This window comes from Narcine bancroftii, chromosome 1 (assembly GCF_036971445.1).
Source record: "Narcine bancroftii isolate sNarBan1 chromosome 1, sNarBan1.hap1, whole genome shotgun sequence".
Taxonomy (NCBI): domain Eukaryota; kingdom Metazoa; phylum Chordata; class Chondrichthyes; order Torpediniformes; family Narcinidae; genus Narcine; species Narcine bancroftii.
Window position 1 is genome coordinate 435,676,748 of NC_091469.1, and position 23,774 is coordinate 435,700,521.

General features: G+C 39.5%; 1 protein-coding gene across 8 annotated transcripts in view; it reads right to left on the reverse strand.

The window, feature by feature from the left end:
• Positions 1-12,639: 12,639 nt before the first annotated feature.
• Positions 12,640-23,774, reverse strand: part of nmt2 (N-myristoyltransferase 2) — a 67,150-nt gene continuing 56,015 nt past the window's right edge. For all 8 annotated transcript variants that reach the window (XM_069914316.1, XM_069914317.1, XM_069914313.1 and 5 more), the window contains 3 exons: positions 20,304-20,471; positions 18,558-18,695; positions 12,640-14,163 (listed from right to left, as the gene is read on the reverse strand). In XM_069914316.1, the coding sequence (XP_069770417.1) occupies positions 14,143-14,163; positions 18,558-18,695; positions 20,304-20,471 (327 nt within the window). In that variant the 3' untranslated portion in view covers positions 12,640-14,142. The remainder of the gene's footprint in view (positions 14,164-18,557; positions 18,696-20,303; positions 20,472-23,774) is intronic.

Genomic DNA, 23,774 nt, shown 5'->3' on the forward strand with positions numbered 1-23,774 from the left:
AGGCTGACTTCCAGGCCAAACATTTTGGCAGTTTCCGCAAAACAGGACGTCATGTGCTGGAGAGCTGGCTCCGAATGGGAAACTAAAGCGGCATCGTCTGCAAAGAGTAGTTCACGGACAAGTTGCTCTTGTGTCTTGGTGTGAGCTTGCAGGCGCCTCAGATTGAATAGACTGCCATCCATGCGGTACCGGATGTAAACACTGTCTTCATTGTTGAGGTCTTTCATAGCTTGTTTCAGCATCATGCTGAAGAAGATAGTAAAGTGGGTTGGTGCGAAGACGCAGCCTTGCTTCACACCATTGTCAATGGAGAAGGGTTTGGAGAGCTCATTGCTGTATCTGACCCGACCTTGTTGGTTTTCATGCAGTTGGATAACCATGTTGAGGAACTTGGGGGGGCATCCGAGGTGCTCTAGTATTTGCCAAAGCCCTTTCCTGCTCACAGTGTCAAAGGCTTTGGTGAGGTCAACAAAGGTGATGTAGAGTCCTTTGTTTTGTTCTCTGCACTTTTCTTGGAGCTGTCTGAGGGCAAAGACCATGTCAGTAGTTCCTCTGTTTGCGCGAAAGCCACACTGTAATTCTGGGAGGACATTTTCAGCGACATTAGGTATTAGTCTATTAAGGAGAATCCTAGCGAAGATTTTGCCTGCAATGGAGAGCAGCGTGATTCCCCTGTAGTTTAAGCAGTCTGATTTCTCATCTTTGTTTTTGTACAGGGTGATGATGATGGCATCACGATGGTCCTGAGGCAGCTTTCCTTGGTCCCAGCAGAGTCTGAAAAACTCATGCAGTTTGGTATGCAGAGCTTTACCGCCAGCCTTCCAGACCTCTGGGGGGATTCCATCCATACCTGCTGCTTCGCCACTTTTCAGTTGTTCAATTGCCTTATATGTCTCTTCCCGGGTGAGGACCTCATCCAGCTCTAGACTCAAGGGTTGTTGAGGGAGCTGGAGCAGGGCGGATTCTTGGACTGAGCGGGTGGCACTGAAAAGGGATTGGAAGTGTTCTGACCATCGATTGAGGATGGAGATCTTATCGCTGAGGAGGACTTTGGTATCTGAGCTGCGCAGAGGGCTTTGGACTTGGGGTGAGGGGCCGTACACCGCCTTTAGTGTCTCATAAAAACCCCTGAAGTTGCCAATGTCGGCGCTAAGCTGGGTTCGTTTGGCGATGCTAGTCCACCACTCATTTTGGATCTCCTGGAGTTTGCGCTGAAGATGGCTGCATGCGAGACGGAAGGCTTTGCAAGGTGAGCCTGGTGGGTAGCTCGGTTCTTTGCCAGCAGCTCCTGGATTTCCTGGTTGTTTTTATCAAACCAGTCCTTGTTTTTCCTGGAGGAGAAGCCCAGTACCTCTTCAGTGGATTGCAGTATGGCCGTTTTTAGCTGATCCCAGAGGGTTTCAGGAGACGTGTCCATGAGGCAGTTTGCATCCTCGAGCTTTGCTTGGAGGTTTGCCTTGAAGTTTCCTCTCACTACGTCTGACTGCAAGTTTCCAACATTGAACCTCTTTCTGGGGGCTCCACTGTTCTTGAACTTTGGCTTGAAGTGAAGGTTGAGCTTGCAGCAAACAAGCCGGTGGTCAGTGTGGCATTCCGCGCTGGGCATGACCCTGGTGTGGAGCACATCTCATTTGTCTCTTCCTCGCACCAGAACGTAGTCCAGGAGGTGCCAGTGTTTGGATCGGGGATGCATCCAGATAGTCTTCAGGCTGTCTCTCTGCTGGAAAAGGACGTTAGTAATGACAAGCCGCTGTTCTGCGCAGAGTTCCAACAGGAGGCACCCGTTGTCATTGCACTTGCCGACACCATGCTTGCCAAGGATTCCTGGCCAGGTTTCTGAGTCTTTGCCGATGCGTGCGTTGAAGTCGCCAAGGATGGCTGTAGGGGTGCGTTGGATGAGGTTGCACAGATCAGTGTAGAACTTGTCCTTTTCTGCTGGTTCCACCTGAAGGGTTGGAGCATAGACACTGATGAGAGTGATGTGTCGCTTGTTTTGAAGGGGGAGTCGCATGGACATGATCTGGTCCGAGTGGCCTGTCGTGAGGTTTTCGAGTTTGGAGGCAATGGAGTTCTTGACCATGAAGCCAACACCAGATAGGCGTCGTTCAGCCTGAGGCTTGCCAGACCAGTAGAGTGTGTAGCCCGCGCCGTGTTCTTGGAGGCTGCCTACATCTGCAAGGCGGACTTCGCTGAGAGTGGCTATGTCGATGTCAAGTTTGAGGAGTTCATGTGCGATGAGGGCAGATCGACGTTCAGGTCGGTGGCTGTCAGCCTTGTCTAGCATGTTTCTGATGTTCCAGGATGCTAGCTTGAGTTTGTGTGCATCTTTTGAAGGGGAGGACGTGGACCTGTCCTCGGGCCTGCGCAAAAGAGCTTTTGGGTGGAGTTCAGTGTGCGCAGTAGTGGCCCCACCCTTTACACGCATGGTTCGTGTGCCGTCGCCAAGCAAGCTGGGACGTGGCAGCGAGGTCCTTGGGTCGTAGGTTTTATATCGGAGTGACCTTCTCCTATGCAGGTTGCTTAACTGGGCTGAAGAGGCCTGCCTCCCCTTTTAGGTTGAACCATTTCTGGAGATCTATTACAGCTATCCATAGTTATGGATTGGTGCACCCTGGAATCGGCCTGCGTGCGTTTACTCCTGCCGTGGCCGAGTAAAGGGGATGCAGCATTGGTTGAGGATCAGAAAGAAAAGTTCTAGTAGAAAATTCTTTTAAGACTGGAGAGAACTCTGCAGTGGAGTTCTCAGTTGATAGTGTTTAGACTATTGGTTTTTGAGGTGTGTATTAAACTCTGAAATACATTAAACAGTTCTCATTGATATATAGAGTCCATAAACATCTGTCATTTTGATACAGATTAATGCTCAAACTACAGGGGAATCACGTTGCTCTCCATTGCAGGCAAAATCTTCGCTAGGATTCTACTAAATAGAATAATACCTAGTGTCGCCGAGAATATTCTCCCAGAATCACAGTGCGGCTTGCGCGCAAACAGAGGAACCACTGACATGGTCTTTGCCCTCAGACAGCTCCAAGAAAAGTGCAGAGAACAAAACAAAGGACTCTACATCACCTTTGTTGACCTCACCAAAGCCTTCGACACCGTGAGCAGGAAAGGGCTTTGGCAAATACTAGAGCGCATCGGATGTCCCCCAAAGTTCCTCAACATGATTATCCAACTGCACGAAAACCAACAAGGTCGGGTCAGATACAGCAATGAGCTCTCTGAACCCTTCTCCATTAACAATGGCGTGAAGCAAGGCTGTGTTCTCGCACCAACCCTCTTTTCAATCTTCTTCAGCATGATGCTGAACCAAGCCATGAAAGACCCCAACAATGAAGACGCTGTTTACATCCGGTACCGCACGGATGGCAATCTCTTCAATCTGAGGCGCCTGCAAGCTCACACCAAGACACAAGAGAAACTTGTCCGTGAACTACTCTTTGCAGATGATGCCGCTTTAGTTGCCCATTCAGAGCCAGCTCTTCAGCGTTTGACGTCCTGTTTTGCGGAAACTGCCAAAATGTTTGGCCTGGAAGTCAGCCTGAAGAAAACTGAGGTCCTCCATCAGCCAGCTCCCCACCATGACTACCAGCCCCCCCACATCTCCATCGGGCACACAAAACTCAAAACGGTCAACCAGTTTACCTATCTCGGCTGCACCATTTCATCAGATGCAAGGATCGACAATGAGATAGACAACAGACTCGCCAAGGCAAATAGCGCCTTTGGAAGACTACACAAAAGAGTCTGGAAAAACAACCAACTGAAAGACCTCACAAAGATAAGCGTATACAGAGCCGTTGTCATACCCATACTCCTGTTCGGCTCCGAATCATGGGTCCTCTACCGGCACCACCTACGGCTCCTAGAACGCTTCCACCAGCGTTGTCTCCGCTCCATCCTCAACATCCATTGGAGCGCTTACATCCCTAACGTCGAAGTACTCGAGGTCGACAGCATCGAGTCCACGCTGCTGAAGATCCAGCTGCGCTGGATGGGTCACGTCTCCAGAATGGAGGACCATCGCCTTCCCAAGATCGTGTTATATGGCGAGCTCTCCATTGGCCACCGTGACAGAGGTGCACCAAAGAAAAGGTACAAGGACTGCCTAAAGAAATCTCTTGGTGCCTGCCACATTGACCACCGCCAGTGGGCTGATAACGCCTCAAACCGTGCATCTTGGCGCCTCACAGTTTGGCGGGCAGCAACCTCCTTTGAAGAAGACCGCAGAGCCCACCTCACGGACAAAAGGCAAAGGAGGAAAAACCCAACACCCAACCCCAACCAACCAATTTTCCCTTGCAACCGCTGCAATCGTGTCTGCCTGTCCCGCATTGGACTTGTCAGCCACAAACGAGCCTGCAGCTGACGTGGACTTTTTACCCCCTCCATAAATCTTCGTCCGCGAAGCCAAGCCAAAGAAGGAAAGAAGAATGCTGACTACAAAAAATAAATTTAAACCCCCCCCTTAAAAAACTAAAACTATAAAAGGAAATCAATCATTATTTGTACATGTTAATATAAAACATATTTAAAAGAAAAGGAAAAAAAGAGAAGAGAAAAATAAGACTACTGGATTGTACTAAAGCAGGCCAGGGAACACAAAGGACTTAACTATCAAGTATTTATCTGTTCTATCTGGTGAGGTCATAGGGAATAGTGATTAGAAAAGCATAAAACCTATCACAATACCTATCTTATGTATATATGAACTCCATATTTGTAAATATGTGTTATATTTATTTCTCGTATTATATTTATTTATTTTTCCAATGGGATGGACTTTTGTATTTCCACATACAGTCTGTCTATGCCCAAATAATCCAACTTCCAGGTTACTGCAATACATTTTCTTGCCACTGCCAATACTATTTTTCACAAACTTTTGTTGAGTTGGTGAAAGGATCAGTTTAGGATTGGTTCCCTCAATGTTCCCTAACAAAAATATCAGGAATTTGTGGTATGAAATATTAATAATTTGTTCTTAACAATTCCCCTCCTTTTACCAAAAAGTCTTACTTTTGGACACACCCATGTGAAATGCAGAAAGGTACCATCTTCTACACCACACCTAAAACACTTATTTGATAGTCTAATTTTATTTTATGCAACTTACACACATTGTGATTATATAATTGATGTAGAAAATTATACTGCACTAATCTATCTACATTCATTGTATGCGACATAATATAGTCTCTACACAAATCCATCCATGATTGTTCATCAATCGTAATATTCAGATCTTGTTCCCACTTCTGTTTACATTTATAGAGTCCCGATTTACATGTTGCTCTCTGTAATAAAAGGTACATTGCAGAAATAAATGTCCATACTGGTCTTCGTCAAACAAGACCTTCCACTTCACTACATGGTTGTAATAAGCTTTCTGATCCCAATTTATTTCTCAAGAATTGCTTTATTTGAAAATAGCAAAAAAGCATGTTTCTAGGTATTCCATATTTATCCCTCATTTGAATAAAGGACATTAATTGACCCTGTTCTTCAATAAGCTTAATTCCTTTATCGGACCAGTTTGAAAAATTTATTGTCTTGAGAAAAAGGTATCAAACTATTCTGGAACAGAGAGGTATAAGGTGATATACCCCACTTTTGATCCAATTTCTCCATCTATCTTACCCCAAATATCTATTAAGTGTTTCAATAAAAGTGTATCTTTAGTTCCTATCATCAATCTTGAATTCCATTTATAAAGAAAAGCCTTAGCTGACTTTTCTCCAACTCTATATTAATCCATGTCAGACTGGTTTCATCTTCAAAAAAAGATGGAATAAAATGCATCTGAGCTGCTCTAATAATTATAAAAATTTGGAAGTCGCAATTTCCACAAATTCATATTTTAATGTTAATTTCTGCATAGATACTCTAGATATTTAACCCTTCCATAAGAATTTCTGAATCTTTATTAAGTTCTTTAATAAAACTGTTGAGGTAGCATTTGAAAGAGATATTGAATGCTTGGAAAAATATTCATCTTTATACAATTAGCTCTTCCCATTTAATAGATAATGTCTTCTATTTAAATCCTCTTCAACATTATGAAGTAGAGGTAAATAATTCAATTTATATAAATTCTTTAAATTGTTATCTGTTCTAATCTCTAAATATTCAATCCCATTTTTTGGCCATTGAAATTGGGTGTTTCGTTGATACATCGTATAGTCACATTTTGTAAATGGTATAACTTCATTTTTATCCCAGTTTATCTTAAATCTGGAGACTTGTCCATGTTCTTCTTGTCAGAGATGCAGTTGTCTTAAGGAAGACTCAGGTTTGCTCAGGGGTATCAATTCATTGTCACAAATAAACAAATTTTATGTTCCTCATGCTGACCCCTGAATCCCTTAATAAACACATCCTGTCTAATCATCTCTGCAAGTGGTTCAATAGCCAGTACAAATAATGCAAGCGATGAAGGACATCCTTGTCTACTAGATCTCTGTAAATTAAAAAGTGTTGAAATTTGTCTGTTAATTACCACTTTTCCCTTTTAATTAATATACGGTGCTTTAATCCAGTCGATAAAAGATTGTCCCAAACCAAATTTGTCCAATACCTTAAAAAAAGTCCCATTCTAATCTATCAAAGGCTTTTTTTCTGAATCCAAAACTACAGCAACATTTAAATCTCCTTTTGATTATGCTAAATAAGTAATGCTTAATAATCTCACTACATTGTCAGCAGCTAGTCTCTTTTTAACAAAACCTGTCTGATCAGCATTAATTAACTTCATTAGCAATCTATTTATCCTATTAGTCAAGTTTTGCATCAATTTTATAAGCTGCATTTAATAAAATATTGATCTATGAAGCAAACTTTAAGGGATCTGTCTTTTTTTGTATTACTGTAATTATCACAGTGAAAAAAAAGATTCAGGCAATGTATGGGTTACTGAAGCCTGATTGGCTTGTAATGTACTCGTTGCTACTTTAATTTCTAACTGATCAATGGGAGAATTTAGCTCTGCCTGTTTTTCCAGAGCTAACGCAGGTAAATTTGAGATAAATAATTATCAATTTTGTCATCATCCTTTAAATATTCTGAACTCTTTTCCCAAAAAGAATCATTTATTTCTTGAGGTTTATAACTAATGTGATTAGAATCTTTCCGGATAGCATTTATAGTTCTGGAGATTTGTTCCTTTTTCAGTTGCCATGCTAGCATCTTATGTGATCTTTCACCTAATTCATAGTATCTTTGTTTGGTTCTCATTTTTCTGTTCTATAAGTTTTTTTATTAATTAATAACCTCCTGTCCTCTGACCTTTGAACATGCAAGTCTTTTTCTATATCCATTTCTAATTTATCCAATTCCCTCATGTAATCTTTCTTTATTTTCGAGATGAAACTTATAATTTGTCCCCTCAAATAAAATTTCAATGCATCCCAAATTTGTTAGTTACTGAATGTAAGTTCAGATCACAAAACAATCGAATTTGCTCTTACAAAAGCACAAAATTCAGACCTTTTTAAAAGAATACTAACCTTCAAATATAGACTGGTTTCTCTTTATCAGGCATTTTGATCTATAACGATAAGACAGAGGTTGAGCTTTATAATCTACCTGAAGTACTGAACCTAGAAGTTGTGCTGAAAGTAAGAAAAATCTATTCTGGAATGAATCATGTCAATTTAAATAAAAAGAATAATCCTTATCAATCAGATGTAATCTCTGCCATATATCTATTAAGTTCAAATCTTTCTTTAAGCTCAAGGTTGTTTTGGCTGCTCTCTCTTTGGCTTGGCTTCGCGGACGAAGATTTATGGAGGGGTAATGTCCACGTCAGCTGCAGGCTCGTTTGTGGCTGACAAGTCTGATGGGGGACAGGCAGACACGGTTGCAGCGGTTGCAAGGGAAAATTGGTGGGTTGGGTGTTGGGTTCTTTGTCTTTTGTCAGTGAGGTGGGCTCTGTGTTCTTCTTCAAAGGAGGTTGCTGCCCACTGAACTGTGAGGTGCCAAGATGCACGGTTTGAGGCGATATCAGCCCACTGGCGGTGGTCAATGTGGCAGGCACCAAGAGATTTCTTTAGGCAGTCCTTGTACCTCTTCTTTGGTGCACCTGTGTCTAAGCTCTGCTTCTAATCATTCCTCTTGATTCATCTAATAACAAATCTAAACAAAAATTGAAATCTCTTCCTACCACTATACAGGTACACAATCCTTTATCCGGAACCCTTGGGGGACAGAGTGTGTTCCAAATTTTGGATTTTTATGGATTTCAGAAAGCCCACCCAAATTGTGCTGCCATATTCACCCCCACCCCCTAACAGTTACGCTGCTGTCTTCCCCCCTTCACCCGCCCAACTTGCGCTGCCGGTTTCCCCCCTTGCCCGCCCGACTTGCGCTGCCATCTCTCTCCCCACTTGCCGGATTTTGGAGATTTCTAGATTTTAGATGTCTGGATAAAGGATTGTGTACCTGTATTCTTGTGGGCATTTGTTAAATTTGGGAAAGTTTCCTGTATAAACTTATCATCATCTGTGTTGGGCGCATAAATATTCAAGCTCAGAATAAATTTGACAGTGAACCATTACAAACCTACCCTGCTGGATTTGTCTCAATATCTTGAATATCTCTTGGAAGATTTTTGCTAAATAAAATTGCTATCCCTCTTGATTCCAAATTAAATGAATAAGATTTAACACGGCCAACCCGGTCTCTTTTCAGTTTGAATTTTTTGTTTCCATCAAATGCATTTCCTGTAGAAAGACTATATCTACACCCATATTTTTAATATGTGCAAGAATTTTCTTCCATTTAATGGTCTGATTTACTCAGTACTGTTTATTTTAACCTTTATTTCCATCACCTTGTCTCACAAACCACCACTACTTAGTTAATTCAATGTGCTCTGTGTTTGCCCTCGGCCCAAATGACAATCCAAGAACAGAAAAAGAGAAAGATGTAAAAAGAAAATAAGATAAACTGCTAAATATAATGCCATTTAAAAGAATTAACAAAAAAGAAAAAATATTCCCTTGTTGCATTGCTAACCATAGCAACACTATCACCCTCCCTTATGCAGGCCATGACCAAAGTCAGATACACACATTAATTAGCGGTAGTCACCTCTTCAGATTCTTCGTACATTTCTTATATATAAAAAGAACTTCATAATCATAGTTTAACTCCAAGTCAGTTATACAGAGTTAACAGAGAGGAAGAAAAACAAACATCTCTCTTCATCCTCAAGGTCTTCAGCCTGATTATTGACTTTAAATTTTTCAACAAATCCTTCTGCCTTTTGATGGTTCAGAAAAAACCTGCTTTGTCCATTTTTTCTAAGTCACTGGGTAGATAAAAATAATAACCTTTCTCCCATATATTCTTTTTCACAGGATTGAATACTGGGTAGAACAAACATTTACTCCCTTGGTATTCAAGCGGCCCTTGTCTTTGACGAGCTTTCTGTGCTGCTATTCTCAGTACTTTTTCTCTATCCTGATTACACAGGAATTTTAACAGCACTGAACATGGGTTTTGTTCGTGGGGTAGTTTACGTCGGAGGGCTCTATGAGCCCTTTCAATTTCAATTTGTTCCACAAAGTTCTTTTGGCCCAGAACTTCTGGAATCCATTTTTGGAAAAATTATGGCATATCTTGTTGTTGCACATCTTTCAACTCCACAATCTTAATATTATTCCTTCTGTAATTTTCCAAAGCATCCATTTTCTCGACAAAGCTTTTGAAATTGCACCATTTAAAAAAAAAATCATAGTCCCCTCATTTCAGGGCACCATAATATTTGGGATATAGCAATGGTATGTATATTAGTCATGTTTAGTACTTTATTACTTATTCCTTGCAATGCCTGAAGTCTCTGATTCATAGACATCACCAGGCACTGAGTGATGCACTGCCAGGCCTCTACTGCAGCCATATTCAGCTCCTGCTTGTTTCAGGGACTTGTCCCCTTAAGTTTTCTCCAACATATGGAAGGTGTCCTCATATGGATTTAGCTCAAGCGAATGACCTGACCAAATAGGAATTTTCTAGTTTTTAAGCTCTGAAAATCTTTGTGGCTTTAGCAGTTTGTTTGGGATCATTGTCTTGCTGTAGGATGAAGTGCTGTGCAATGAATTTGGAGGTATTTGCTTGAATTTGAGCAGATGTTTCTATATACCTCAGAATTCACTTTGCTACTACCATCTGCAGTTACATCATCATGAAGTGCGCCAGTACCTGTAGCAGACATATATGCCCAAGCCATAACACCCACACCATCACATTTTATAGATGAGATGGCATGTTTTAGATCTTGGGCAGTTCCTTTATGCTGCCATTTTGCTCTTGCCATCGCTTTGATACATTAATATTGGTCTCACCTGTCTACAAGACCTTTTTTACAGAATTCTGCTGGCTCTTTTAAATATGTACTTGGCAAATTAATCTGGTCATCCTTTTTCTGTGGCAAACTAGTGGTTTGCATCTTGCAGTGTAGCCTGTATTTCTGTTCATGAAGTCTTTTGCAGACAGTAATCCCATCCCCTGAAGAGTGTTTCTGGTCTGTTGGACAGACATGTGGGGATTTTTCTTCATGATGATGAGAATTCTGTCATCAAGAGGTCTTCCTTTGCCTACCACTCCCTTGCGATTACCAGTTCTTTCTTCTTAATGATGTTCCAAACACTTGATTTTGGTAATCCTAAGGATTCGTTTTAATTTTGTTTTGTGGCGGCTCACCATAAGGCAGGCGAACCGGTCCCGCTTGTAAGCCAAGCAATGGGGCAGCCGGCCAAAATGGCACCATCGGGGCTTTCCCTTCCTTCAATCACGGGGCTCAGAAACCCACGCTGCGGGACCACGTGATATCCAGGTGAGGTCAGCGCCCTCCAGCGCGGTTCTCAGCCAGGTGCAGGCTGGAAGTATAAGTGCAGCCCAGCAGCCTGCAATAAACTAGTCTGCTCACTGAGCTCAACCCGTCTGGTTGCGTGTGTTATTGCAGGAGCAGTGTAGCCGCCGCTAGTTTCGGCTTTATGGGCTTCGGGGGTGCAGACAAAGATCACCAAGATGTTGCCTGGATTAGAGTATCAGCAAAGTGTGGATAAATTTGTTTGGTTTTCCCTTGAACATTGGAGGCTGAGGAGAATCTTGACAGAATTAATGTATATCAAATTATAAGATGTGTAGCAGCAGTAATTTACCCATTTTATAGTTTAAAGAATACTCATTAATTTTTTCAGCGCAAAATTGAGTTGACTTTTTTACACTCAAAACACTGAATTCTTCACTCCACCACCCCCAGCCAAACCCCTCTGACCTTTTCATTGGCTGAGCACCACATGGGAGATCTTGACACTCTCACTCTCCTCCTGCGTCTGAGATCCATCACAACATATGCAGCCTTCTGAACTGACCCACATACAAGCTATTACACCTGCACATCACCTCAGATACGTCATCAGCGGCGACCAGCACCACTCCCGACACAGGTAAGAATGCGACCATGACAGAAGCACTGATAAACTGGACAGAATATTTTTCCCAGGGTTGAAATATCAAATAGGGAGAATAGCTTTAGAGGGATCGTTTAAAGGAGTACGTTTGTTTTATTCAGAGTGATTATGTCTTGATGAAAAAGTAGTTATTAATGGTTGTCAACTATTTACTTGCTGATTTACATGTTGAGGTTTAAAATTTTAACTTCCATGCAAACATTTTGCTCGGAAGTAAAATACAAAAGTCTAGACACAATGAGAAACCCAGCAGGTCAGAGTATTTTAGATATATATGTGTGTGTATGTATATATATATATATATATATATTTATATAATATATATACTCACACATAACCAACGTTTTAGGCTTGTCCCCTTCATCAAGATATGAGCAAAACATAGGCAATCGCCCGAACAATATCGTGGGGGGAGGGACAGGGGGTGGAGCTCAGTCCCGAAGGCAGGTAAGGGAGGATGGGCACACCAGCAAACAATAGAGGAGGAAGGCTCTGTGAATGGAGAGCTGGAGGAAAGACAGAAAGATGAGGAAGAGAGGGAGAACAGGGAATAGTTTAGCAGAAACTCCCTGATCTTCCTCTCTTCCCCATCCCTGTCTTCTTGCCTTCAGCTCTCCATCCCTTTCCCTCTTTATTCAGAGCCTTCCTCCCCTCATTTGACATCCCTCCCTTAACCACCTCCTGCCTGTGGAACTAAATCCCTCTTCTCCTCCCCCCCCCAACTATTTTGTTCAGGCAACTGCCTATGTTTTGCTCATACCTTGATCAAGGACTCAAGCCTGAAATATTGGTTATGCATCTTTATCTTTATAAAGTGCACTGTTTCACCTGTTGAGTTTCTCCAGCATTGTGTTTTTAAAACATTTTGCTCACTTGTGTACCTTGTTCTTGTACACTTGCATTCCCAACTTCCATACTTTTTGAAGTGTTAAATAGTTTTGTAAAGATAATTAGACTGGTTCTCATAGATAAGTGAAAATTACACCTTAAAAATAAAGAGCATGTGCTTTCTCTGCAAAATTGGTTATCTGAAAGATTTAGAATATTGAAAGAAATAAAACATTCAAACAGAAATATATGCACTTTTTTCATGGAAGTAATTTACTGAATGGTTTATTTTCTGGCATCTGAGCTAATTGAAAGAAACAACATACACAGGTTGTAACAAAGTTTTTTTTTAATTAATTTAGACATCAAATAGTCATGCTGGTGAACTGAGAACATTACTGAAATTATAAAGTTCATTCTTCGTCTGGCAACATTGAGAATTGATTTAGGTATGGAAAATTTCTTGCATACATTTTCTGGTGTAGGGCCTTTTTAGTGAAGCGTGCATGACAATAAAAGTAAACTATAGGCAACATTTTAAGATAACCATGCTTAAACAAGGCCTAAACTCTTCTTCTCAACATAATTTGTGGAAAACAACATAGCTTTCAGTATTTTTTAAAAAAAAAGTATTTCCCTTTTATTAAATTTGTCAGTTACTCACACGTTTTAATTTTCTTTAAAAAACCACACACACACACACACACACACACACCTGACTCAATATCCAGGTTTTTGGGGAGAAAATAATACCCATATTTTCATATGGAATGAAAGAACAATGGCGTGGCAGGAGAAAAGAAGCTAATCTATCATGATTTATTTTGGTTTGAATTCCTCTAGGAGCAGCTTTCCTCAGCTGCTATCTATCTATCTATCATCAATTCAGCTATTTATATATTGGCTTGCCAGGGACCTAATAGTAATTTGCAGTCCAGGCTTACAGCTGAAATGTCACATTCCCTGAAATTTAATCTCTGCCCTAAGAATTGGAAAAAAAAACAAGCATTTTTACCACTGCTATTGAGCCACACCAGGTGGCATCCAAAAAAGCATAAAAAATAAGTGACAAGGTTTAGTTCCAGCTGTTCAATAAAAAATTGTGAGAAATGCAGCCTCTTTCACAAGTAAGCCATGAACACTATCTATGAGCAGCCAGATTGCTGGACAAAGAGGGTGCATACTGAATAGCACAGGACACATTCTGATTAAATTCACTTTCCTGGAAATTCTGGATTTGCATTATTGCAAAATTGATAACCAAGTATAAATTGGTCAGTCATTCCATGGGTCCTTCAGCATTCCCATTATGAACAGTAAATAAATGGAAATGTCTGGCAGTAGAAGAACACCTGCTAGGTAATAATAGTAACAAATGTTTTCACAATTTATTATATTGCGCACTTCATTCATACAAAATATTTAGGTGTCATTCTGCAAAAGAAGCCTCCTGTTCCTCACTATCTAAAGTAGCAGCAACATATTAGTTATGAAAATCTAATTGCAAATCTGCCTCTGGAATTTAATAAAACAAAGTGCATACAAAATCCTCAGATATTTATGAGAATTGTCATTCAGAATGTAAATGGTTATCAGATAAACTTATCGATTTAAACTCCCAACATTATGGAATTATGCAACACCACTGCACAGGAAAATCAAGTCTGAAAAAAACAATCAATATTCTCTATTCTGTTGAAAGCAAAAACATGGTTGAAACTACTAGCTCCTTTTATCGAATTCTGTGTTGAACTCGTGGACTGTTGTCACTGATCAAAGGCATGGTATTGGACCCTGGGATTCTCTGAAGTGGCTTCCACAGTGAAAGAATGTTCTACTGCAGCACCAGTCCAACCTACATAAAAGAAAATCACTTTATGTTAAAGTATTCAGAATATAAATAAGATTCATCACAAACAAAAAGGATTATTCCTGACAAAGAAAACAACAGTTCATCAATTCAAAATTTTTAAATATTCTTCTTTGGCTTGGCTTCGCGGATATTAAGGAAATATAAAATGACAACATGTCTTCTTCTTTCTTTCTTCTTTCTTTGGCTTGGCTTCGCGGACGAAGATTTATGGAGGGGGTAATGTCCACGTCAGCTGCAGGCTCGTTTGTGGCTGACAAGTCCGATGCGGGACATGCAGACACAGTTACATCGGTTGCAAGGGAAAATTGGTTGGTTGGAGTTGGGTGTTGGGTTTTTCCTCCTTTGTCTGTGAAGTGGTCTTCTTCAAAGGAGGTTGCTGCCCGTCGAACTGTGAGGTGCCAAGATGCAGTTTGAGGCGATATCAGCCCACTGGCGGTGGTCAATGTGGCAGGCACCAAGAGATTTCTTTAGGCAGTCCTTGTACCTCTTCTTTGGTGCACCTCTGTCTCGGTGGCCAATGGAGAACTCGCCATATAACATGATCTTGGGAAGGCGATGGTCCTCCATTCTGGAGACGTGACCTACCCAGGTTGGATCTTTAGCAGCGTGGATTCGATGCTGTCGGCCTCTGTCATCTTGAGTACTTTGATGTTGGAGATGAAGTCGCTCCAATGAATGTTGAGGATGGAACGGAGACAACGCTGGTGGAAGCGTTCTAGGAGCCGTAGGTGATGCCGGTAGAGGACCCATGATTCGGAGCCAAACAGGAGTGTGGGTATGACAACAGCTCTGTATACGCTAATCTTTGTGAGGTTTTTCAGTTGGTTGTTTTTCCAGACTCTTTTGTGTAGTCTTCCAAAGGCGCTATTTGCTTTGGTGAGTCTGTTGTCTATCTCATTGTCGATCCTTGCATCCGATGAAATGGTGCAGCCGAGATAGGTAAACTGGTTGACCGTTTTGAGTTTTGTGTGCCCGCTGGTAGTCATGGTGGGGAGCTGGCTGATGGAGGACCTCAGTTTTCTTCAGGCTGACTTCCAGGCCAAACATTTTGGCAGTTTCCGCAAAACAGGACGTCAAGCGCTGAAGAGCTGGCTCTGAATGGGCAACTAAAACGGCATCATCTGCAAAGAGTAGTTCACGGACAAGTTGTTCTTGTGTCTTGGTGTGAGCTTGCAGGTACCTCAGATTGAAGAGACTGCCATCCGTGCGGTACCGGATGTAAACAGCGTCTTCATTGTTGAGGTCTTTCATGGCTTGTTTCAGCATTATGCTGAAGAAGATTGAAAAGAGGGTTGGTGCGAGAACGCAGCCTTGCTTCACACCATTGTTAATGGAGAAGGGTTCAGAGAGCTCATTGCTGTATCTGACCCGACCTTGTTGGTTTTCGTGCAGTTGGATAACCATGTTGAGGAACTTTGGGGGGGCATCCGAGGTGCTCTAGTATTTGCCAAAGCCCTTTCCTGCTCACGGTGTCGTAGGCTTTGGTGAGGTCAACAAAGGTGATGTAGAGTCCTTTGCTTTGTTCTCTGCACTTTTCTTGGAGCTGTCTGTGGGCAAAGACCATGTCAGTAGTTCCTCTGTTTGCGCGAAAGCCGCACTGTGATTCTGGGAGAACATTTTCGGCGACACTAGGCATTTTTCTATTTAGGAGAATCCTAGCGAAGATTTTGCCTGAATTGGAGAGCAGCGTGATTCCCCTGTAGTTTGAGCAGTCTGATTTCTCGCCTTTGTTTTTGTACAGAGTGATGATGATGGCATCACGAAGGTCCTGAGGCAGCTTTCTTTGGTCCCAGCAGAGCTTGAAAAACTCATGCAGTTTGGCATGACAACATGTATACACAAATTAATTAAATGCTTAAAAAAGTAATTTGAAAATGAGAATAAAATTAAAATTCTAAGAAATCATACATGATAATTATTTACAACCATGTTCAGTCATAAAAGAAATGATAGGTTCCAAAGGTTTAAGGCATGTGGATACTTAACTGGATGTTCCATCATATTAAGGAATTTTGTGTAAACTTATCCCATTATCATTCTAACCAACAAAAAATATTTACAAGTTTGGTTTCAACAGTTCACACACCAGTTTTTGATGAGACTGAATTTATAAGCTAATGGTAATCTCTTGGCAACTTCCTCTTAAATTCACCTATGTTCTAATACATCTATTTGTTCAAGCTGTGATAAATTATACTAGAAGATATTGGAAATTTCACCATCAGGGAAAAAGAATAAAAGATACATTATGAATGCTAAATGATTTATCTGAAATTCCCTCCACCCAGATGAAGCCACAATTTATATGCATTTCTTCCAATTAAGCCTACTACACAAGATGTGATCTCAAGGAATGGTAAACTAAATATAGATTGAGTTACCACTTTTCAGAATATCATTGTTCTAGCCACATGTGTAACTCCAAAGTTTCAGTCACCTGTCACTTTCATTCTCTATAACATGTTTCAACTTTGAATTCCCTGTCTTCAGTCTCCTACAGTATTCCAACACGGCAATATTCCAATCTGGAAAGCTTAAGGAAGAATACCTCATCAACCAATTACAATCATATGGTTAAAACATAAAGTTCAATAATTTAAATTGATTAGCAAATCTACTCTTTGCATCAAGCATTCATTGTTTTTGTTTCCTTTCTATTCATCTGTTTCTACTGGTAATTTTACATTTTTTTAAAAATCTATTTACTACTCTGTTACACATTAAATGGCCTTATATTCCCTCTCTCACCCAACTCCATCAATCTTTTAGAACATGGAACATTACAGCATAATACAGGCCTTTTGGTCCAGGATATAAACCTACTCAAAGACCTTCCCAACCTCATCACCCTCTATTTTTCTTTCATCCATGTGCCTGCCTAAAAGTCTGTTAAATGTACCTATTGTACCACCCCTGACAACACATTGCAGGCACCCACTACTCTGTGAAAATCTTAACGCTGACATTTCCCCTAAACTTTCCTCCCCTCACTTTGTACAAATATCCTCTGGTGTTTGATACTCCCACCCCAAGAAAAAGGTGCTGGCTGTCCACCCTATCTATGTCCTTCATAATCCTAAGGACCTCAATTAAGTCACCTTTCATCCTTCTTCACTCCAAAGAGAAAAGCCCTTGGTCTGTTAACCTTGCCTTACAAGAAAAGTTCTCCAATCCAGGAAACATCCTAGTAAATCTCCTCTGCACTCCCTCTCTCCATAGCTTCCTGTAATGATGCAACCAGAATGAACACAATATTCCAAGTGTGGTCTAACTAGTTTTATATAGCTGCAACATTTCCTCTCAACTCTTGAACTCAATCCCTCGTCCAATGAAGGCCAGCATACCAAAACCCTTCTTAAATATTCTATCAACCTGCTTGGCAACCTCAAGAGATCTATGGATTTGGATTCTTCCACACTGCTAAGAATCTTACCATTAACCATGTACTCTACCTTCAAGCTTGACCTTCTGAACTGTATCACTTCACTTATCAGGATTGAACTCGATCTACCACTTTACTCCTTAAATGAATCCTGTCTGTATCCTATATTTTAGCTCTCTAGTTTCTCCTGTTGTCCATTCAATCACATATTTTCTATTTTTCTCTCTATCCCTTTGTTAGGGAGGGGGAGGCCCTGGAGAAATTTACACACAAATGAGAATTTTAAATTTGATGCACTGCAAATCAGCAAGAATGGTTTCTGTGGATATTATGGGTGTTCCTCTCTTCAGGGTCTGGTGCACTTCTGCTGCTTTTCCTTTTCTTTCTTTTTTTTGGCTTGGCTTCGTGGATGAAGATTTATGGAGGGGTAAATGTCCACGTCAGCTGCAGGCTCGTTTGTGGCTGACAAGTCCGATGCGGGACAAGCAGACACGGTTGATAGAAAAGGAGATAAATCCTGACATATCATCCCCGGAAAAGTGCATTTAAGGGTATGGTTGTGGCTAGGTCCAGTCCTAGACATATCAGATGATCAGAGAAATAAATGTCTTATAAAGAGTCATTGCTAAGAATCTGATTAAACCTACACAGCAGAAATTATTTGTGCCCCAAGTGACAATCAAAAAGGTAGCAGAAGCTAGAAACATGAAACAGAAAATGCTGCAAATACTCAAAAGTCAAGCCATATCTATGGGAAGAGAAAATCAATGTTTCAGGTCAGAGGGTCAACATTTCATGATGAAGGATCTACGATCTCCGACACTAAACTTTTTCCCATGGCTGCAGGTTGATCTGCTGAGTATTTTCATATTGCAACCTTAGCATCACAGGTATCCACTGAAGACAAATAGCTGAATTAACCTAGGCTTCCTTAAAAGGGTTAAAGCTGGCCCAGTTATATTTTTGGACCTAATGTTCACAATATGTTTCTCACCTTTTCAGGCTCCATATCTGGGCAGCGCCAATTGTACAAATAGTACTGTAAATTTCCATCACCAATGCCAAATTTTAGTTTTTCTAGGAATGTTTTGTTCTCCATTAAATCAAGTGCATTCAACACATCAAATCCTTTCTGTGAAAAAAATGTCTCATGAATAAACATGATTGACAATAAATCTTCATAAAATTATTCTTCAACATTCTTAGTTTGCATGAAATGCTAAAAGTTATCAACATTTAAAAATCTCCCCATAATAATTTTATAGACATTAATAAGAAATTAATGGTCAGACAGCAGATCTTAGTAAGGAAATACATCTATAGTGGCAGAATTTTTGTCATCTCATTTCTGCAATGCAAAAAGCAAATCATTGTATGGTGCAATTAAACTACAAGTTTACCATTCACTGATCTTAAAATATTTATTGCGAACCACAGCACACAGAAACACAAACCAGCCCAAATAGTCTGCCAAACTATTTTTCTGCCAGTCGCACAGCTTTCACGTACATAAGGGTTCACGCTGCTCATTCTGAAGAACATTAATTAAAAATTCTGGCTATGCATGACTCAGCAGTAGAGATAGAGGGGTGTCAAAGCTGCACCTGTGAATCTTAGTCCAGTATTCCAATAATGATTATCTCCAAACTCTAGAAGTTGCCACCTTCAACAGACATTTCTAATGTAATTTATTTTAGAAATAAACAATGTTATTGTCATGTTGCATGGTTAGTGTAGCGGTTCGATCAGTACCTTTGCAGCACCAGTGATCGGGACTGAGGTTCAAATCCTGTGCTGTCTGTAAGGAGTTTGTACGTTTGTCCCATGTCTGTGTGGGATTTCCCCGGGGACTCCGGTTTCCTCCCACCCTTTAAGACGTACTGGGGGCCATGGGCCAATTGGATGTAATTGGGCGGCATGGACTCGTGGGCTGAAAGGGCCTGTTACCGTGCTGTATGTCCAAGTTATTACACAATCGGAAAGCATGAAGAATTAATTTTCTAGACATCATACTGCCCTCAAAGCAATGTTGCCACCTAGTGTATTGGAGGATTTAAACCATGTTTTTTGCTCCTGCAAGGCTGAGAATCAGTAACCTGCTTGAGTCTCAGCAGACATAAGCTAAATTCCATCATGGGGTCCAGAGATGCAGTTATCTGACAAAAAGACATCTGTATACCAAGAACATTTAATCTTCCTGCTTGTTTTGGTCACAGTCTTTCAGGCAGAGACCTAACCTTGACGCAAAATAAACCACTGTATTCAAAGTGATAAGCTAGAATGGGTATTATAAGCCGTGGTCCCACTGCTGAAGTTTTTAGACTCTCCAAGAGGTGGCAGTATCTCTCAGCAAGAAGAACTTCTGGAGTCCAGCCAACGTCCCGGTCGGGGGAGGTGGAGAAGCTGCTACCGGCACCTCGACAACCTACTACAAGTGTGCAGTCGTTGCCTCGCCTCGGCAGTTGGGACCAGTCCAGGCGTTGATAAGTATAATTGGGAAGGGCTTGCATATTGTAGTTTGATATCAGCTTTAGAATTTGCAATAAAGATTTGTATAAACTGAAGTGCTTTCGGCATGTGTGTCTATTTTCTTTCGGTAGCTCAAACACTGTGCCCAATCTAAAATGAACAAAGTGAGAGGTACAAGTTTACCCAGGACACCTAGTTATCCATAACTGATTTGATCATGCTTTGACGGTTTCTATGTTAAAAAATCAAGAAGATATAATGAAAAGTTTACCGATTTAGCAATTATTAGTGCATCATTCATAAGATCACTCAGTGGGGTCTCAGTGTGTACATTATAAAAAGAATAGGCAGCCTTAAGATTCTTATGAACAGGATGATGCATAACTGTGGAAGGTAACGTGTAGAAGCTTACAAAGTCCGTCAGAACACCATCGGAACTCTGAAAAAATAAACAAACAGATTAAAACCAGACAAACAAAATAAAATTTTTTAAGGTACTTTGAAGATTACTTTGTCATCTTTAATTTTTAAATCTCAAGACAAATCTTATAGAGGAGATTCAATATTTGGCAACAAATTAAAAGATTTTAGTGCTAATTGATACAAAATATAATCAGAAGTGAGTGCAAGGGGAATCACTGACACATGAAGCTATTGTGCATTATATATAAAAGCTCAATTTGCACCAATGTATTATTCTTCAGTAAATCAATGTACTTTCAGTAAAACGAATGTCAATTAATGTCAATAAAAAGGCACTTCAATGCTCATGGCATGCTTGATAGTGAGTTTGTGCTTTTTTTTTTAAAGTGGGAAAGCAAATAATTCAAGAAAAATTCAAAACAATTTCTGAGCTGAAATCATGATGCAATTAAAGGACAATGAGGTATTCATTGAACATATTGAATAAATATAGAATTAAAATATGACTGATTTGTAATAAGTATGAAGAGAGATTAATAGATTTGAACATCACAATGGAGGAGCAGGGTTGTCAAATATCTCCATCCTCAATGATGAAGCCCAGAACATGGGTTCAACAAAGAAAGCTGAACCATTTGGAGGAATCTTCAGTCAGGAGTGTTAAGTGGATGATCAATCTCGGTTCCAAGCATGAAAGCCACTGATCTTTAGCCAATTCAATTCACTCCATGTGATAGATCTCAAAAAATGGGAAAATGGATGTGACACAGCAAAGATTTTGAGCCTGACAACATTCCAGCAATAGTACTGAGAACTTGTGTTCTACAAGTTGCTGCACCCTTAACCAATCATTCAACCCAGCAAATTACATCCCCATTGATCTATTCTTGATCATCTGCAAAGCAGTGGTGCTTTCAAGGAGCATTTGCTTTGGAATCACCTGCTCACTGAAGATCGACTTGGTCTCTGCTAAAACCACTGAGCTCCTGACCTCATTATAGCCTTGGTCCAAACATGGACAGAAAAGCTGAATTTCAGAAGGGAAACTACAGCACCAAGAAGCAGTAGCTAAACTGGAGTCAATGGGAAGTGGAGAAAACCATCCACTGGTTGGAATCATAACAAGAACAAAGAACAAAGATGGTTAACGGAGTAAAATAACCTAACAAAAAATCTAAAGGAAATTGAATTTTAAACAAATTTTGAAGAAAAATCCTAATTTTAAACCAGAAAAGCATGAACTTTATCACAAAACCAAACAGAATTTATAAATCTTCCAACACATAATCCACACCTAAAACACAAATCTGAATGACTAAATCCATATTTTTTCAATTTTTCAGGGGTTAAATATAACTGATGCAAAAAATTATAATGAACCATTAATTACATTAATTAATTTAGTCAACCCATCATAACACCTGTTTTCCCAATCCACCTGACTAATCTCACAACTTAAATCATGCTCCCATTTAATCCTTGATGTATCTAAAATTTTTAACCATTGTATCTTGTAATAATGCATACATTTCTGATATAAAATCTTTATCTGAAAAATATGAAACCATAAATTCAAATTTAGTTAACTTAGAAATTTTCATTTCACTTCCAAAATTATCTTTCACTAATGCCCTAATTTGATAATAAACAAACAGAGAATTCTCTAAAATCCAAAATTTCTCTTTAAGCCGATTAAATGATAAAAATTTATCTTCTTCAATACAATCCTGCAATCTTTTTATTCCTTTAATCCACCAATCTTCTAAAACTCTATTATTCAATGAAAAAGGAATCCATTTATTTTGAATATTGGGATTTGAACTGAATACCTTTTGATCCTATTAATAAATTAATTTCAGTCCAAATTTCTAATAAATGTTTCAAAATTGGTACATTATATTTCTGTAGAAAGACAGTATTACATTAAAATAAAAACTGATGGGGACAAGGTTCCAATATCGTAGCCAATTCCACCCTAGCCCAACTAGGAGGGTTTGAAATATCTAACATACGATTAATAAATCTTTATTGAGCTGCTTCATAATCATTTTTAAAATTAGGTCATTGTAAGCCTCCCAAAGCAAACTGCCAGGTCAATTTATGCATCGCTTCTCTTGCTAATTTTCCTTTCCATAAAAATTCTCGAAATACTTTATTTAAATCTTGAAAAAAGGATTTCGGAAGAGAACAAGGAAACGATTGAAACAAATATTGAATTTGCATAAAAATATTAATCTTTATACAATTTTCTCGACCTATTAAAGTTAAAGGTAAATTTTTCCATTTAAATCAAATCCACTTTAATCTTTCTCATTAATGGTACATAATTTAAATTATACAATGATTGAAAATTTACATCAATCATTATTCCTAAGTACTTAATTTTATCAGTCCATTGAAATTTAATAATTTGTCTAGATTGATCATAATTTCCTTCAGAAATTGATAGTATTTCACTTTTATCCCAATTCACTTTATATCCAGATAATTTACCATATAATTCTAAACAATTTTGCAAATAAATTAAAGATTGATCCAGATTAGTTAAATATATCAAAACATCATCTTATTAATCTTATATTCATCCTGTCCAATCCTTATACCTGTAATATTCTCATTCTGCCTGATAGCCTGAGCTAATGGTTCAATAACCAACACAAATACGACTGGCAACAAAGGACAACCTTGTCAAGTTGAACGCGTTAATTTAAAAAAAGAAGTTTGACCATTTGCCGCCACCCTTGCTACAGGATTGTTATATAATGCCTTCACCCAAACAATAAATTAGGGTCCAAATTTATATTTCTCCAAAACTTTAAATAAAAAATTCCATTCAACCCTATCAAAAGCTTTTTCAGCATCTAATGATACTACCATTGGTAGGTTGGGTTCCTGACGTGAAGCATTGATCAATGAAAGCACTCTAGGAATATTATCCAAAGCATACCTATCTTTAATAAAACCAGCCTGGTCAGAATGTAATAATTGTGGTAAATACTTTGCTAATCTATTTGCTAATAATTTCGCTATTATTTTATAATCCACATTTAATAAAGAAATTGATCGATAAGAAGAAACCTTCAAAGGGTCCCTGTCTTTTTTTGGTATAACGGTTATTATTCAACTCAAAAACAAGTCTGGTAAAGCTTGTTCCTGAGTTACCTGATTAAGAACATCCATGAATACAGAGGTCAGATCATCATAAAAAACTTTATATAATTCAGCAGTGAACCCATCATCTCCTGGTGACTTCCCATTAGGCATTTGTTGAATAACATCCTTTATTTCTAAATCCGTAAAAGAACAATCTAACTTTTTT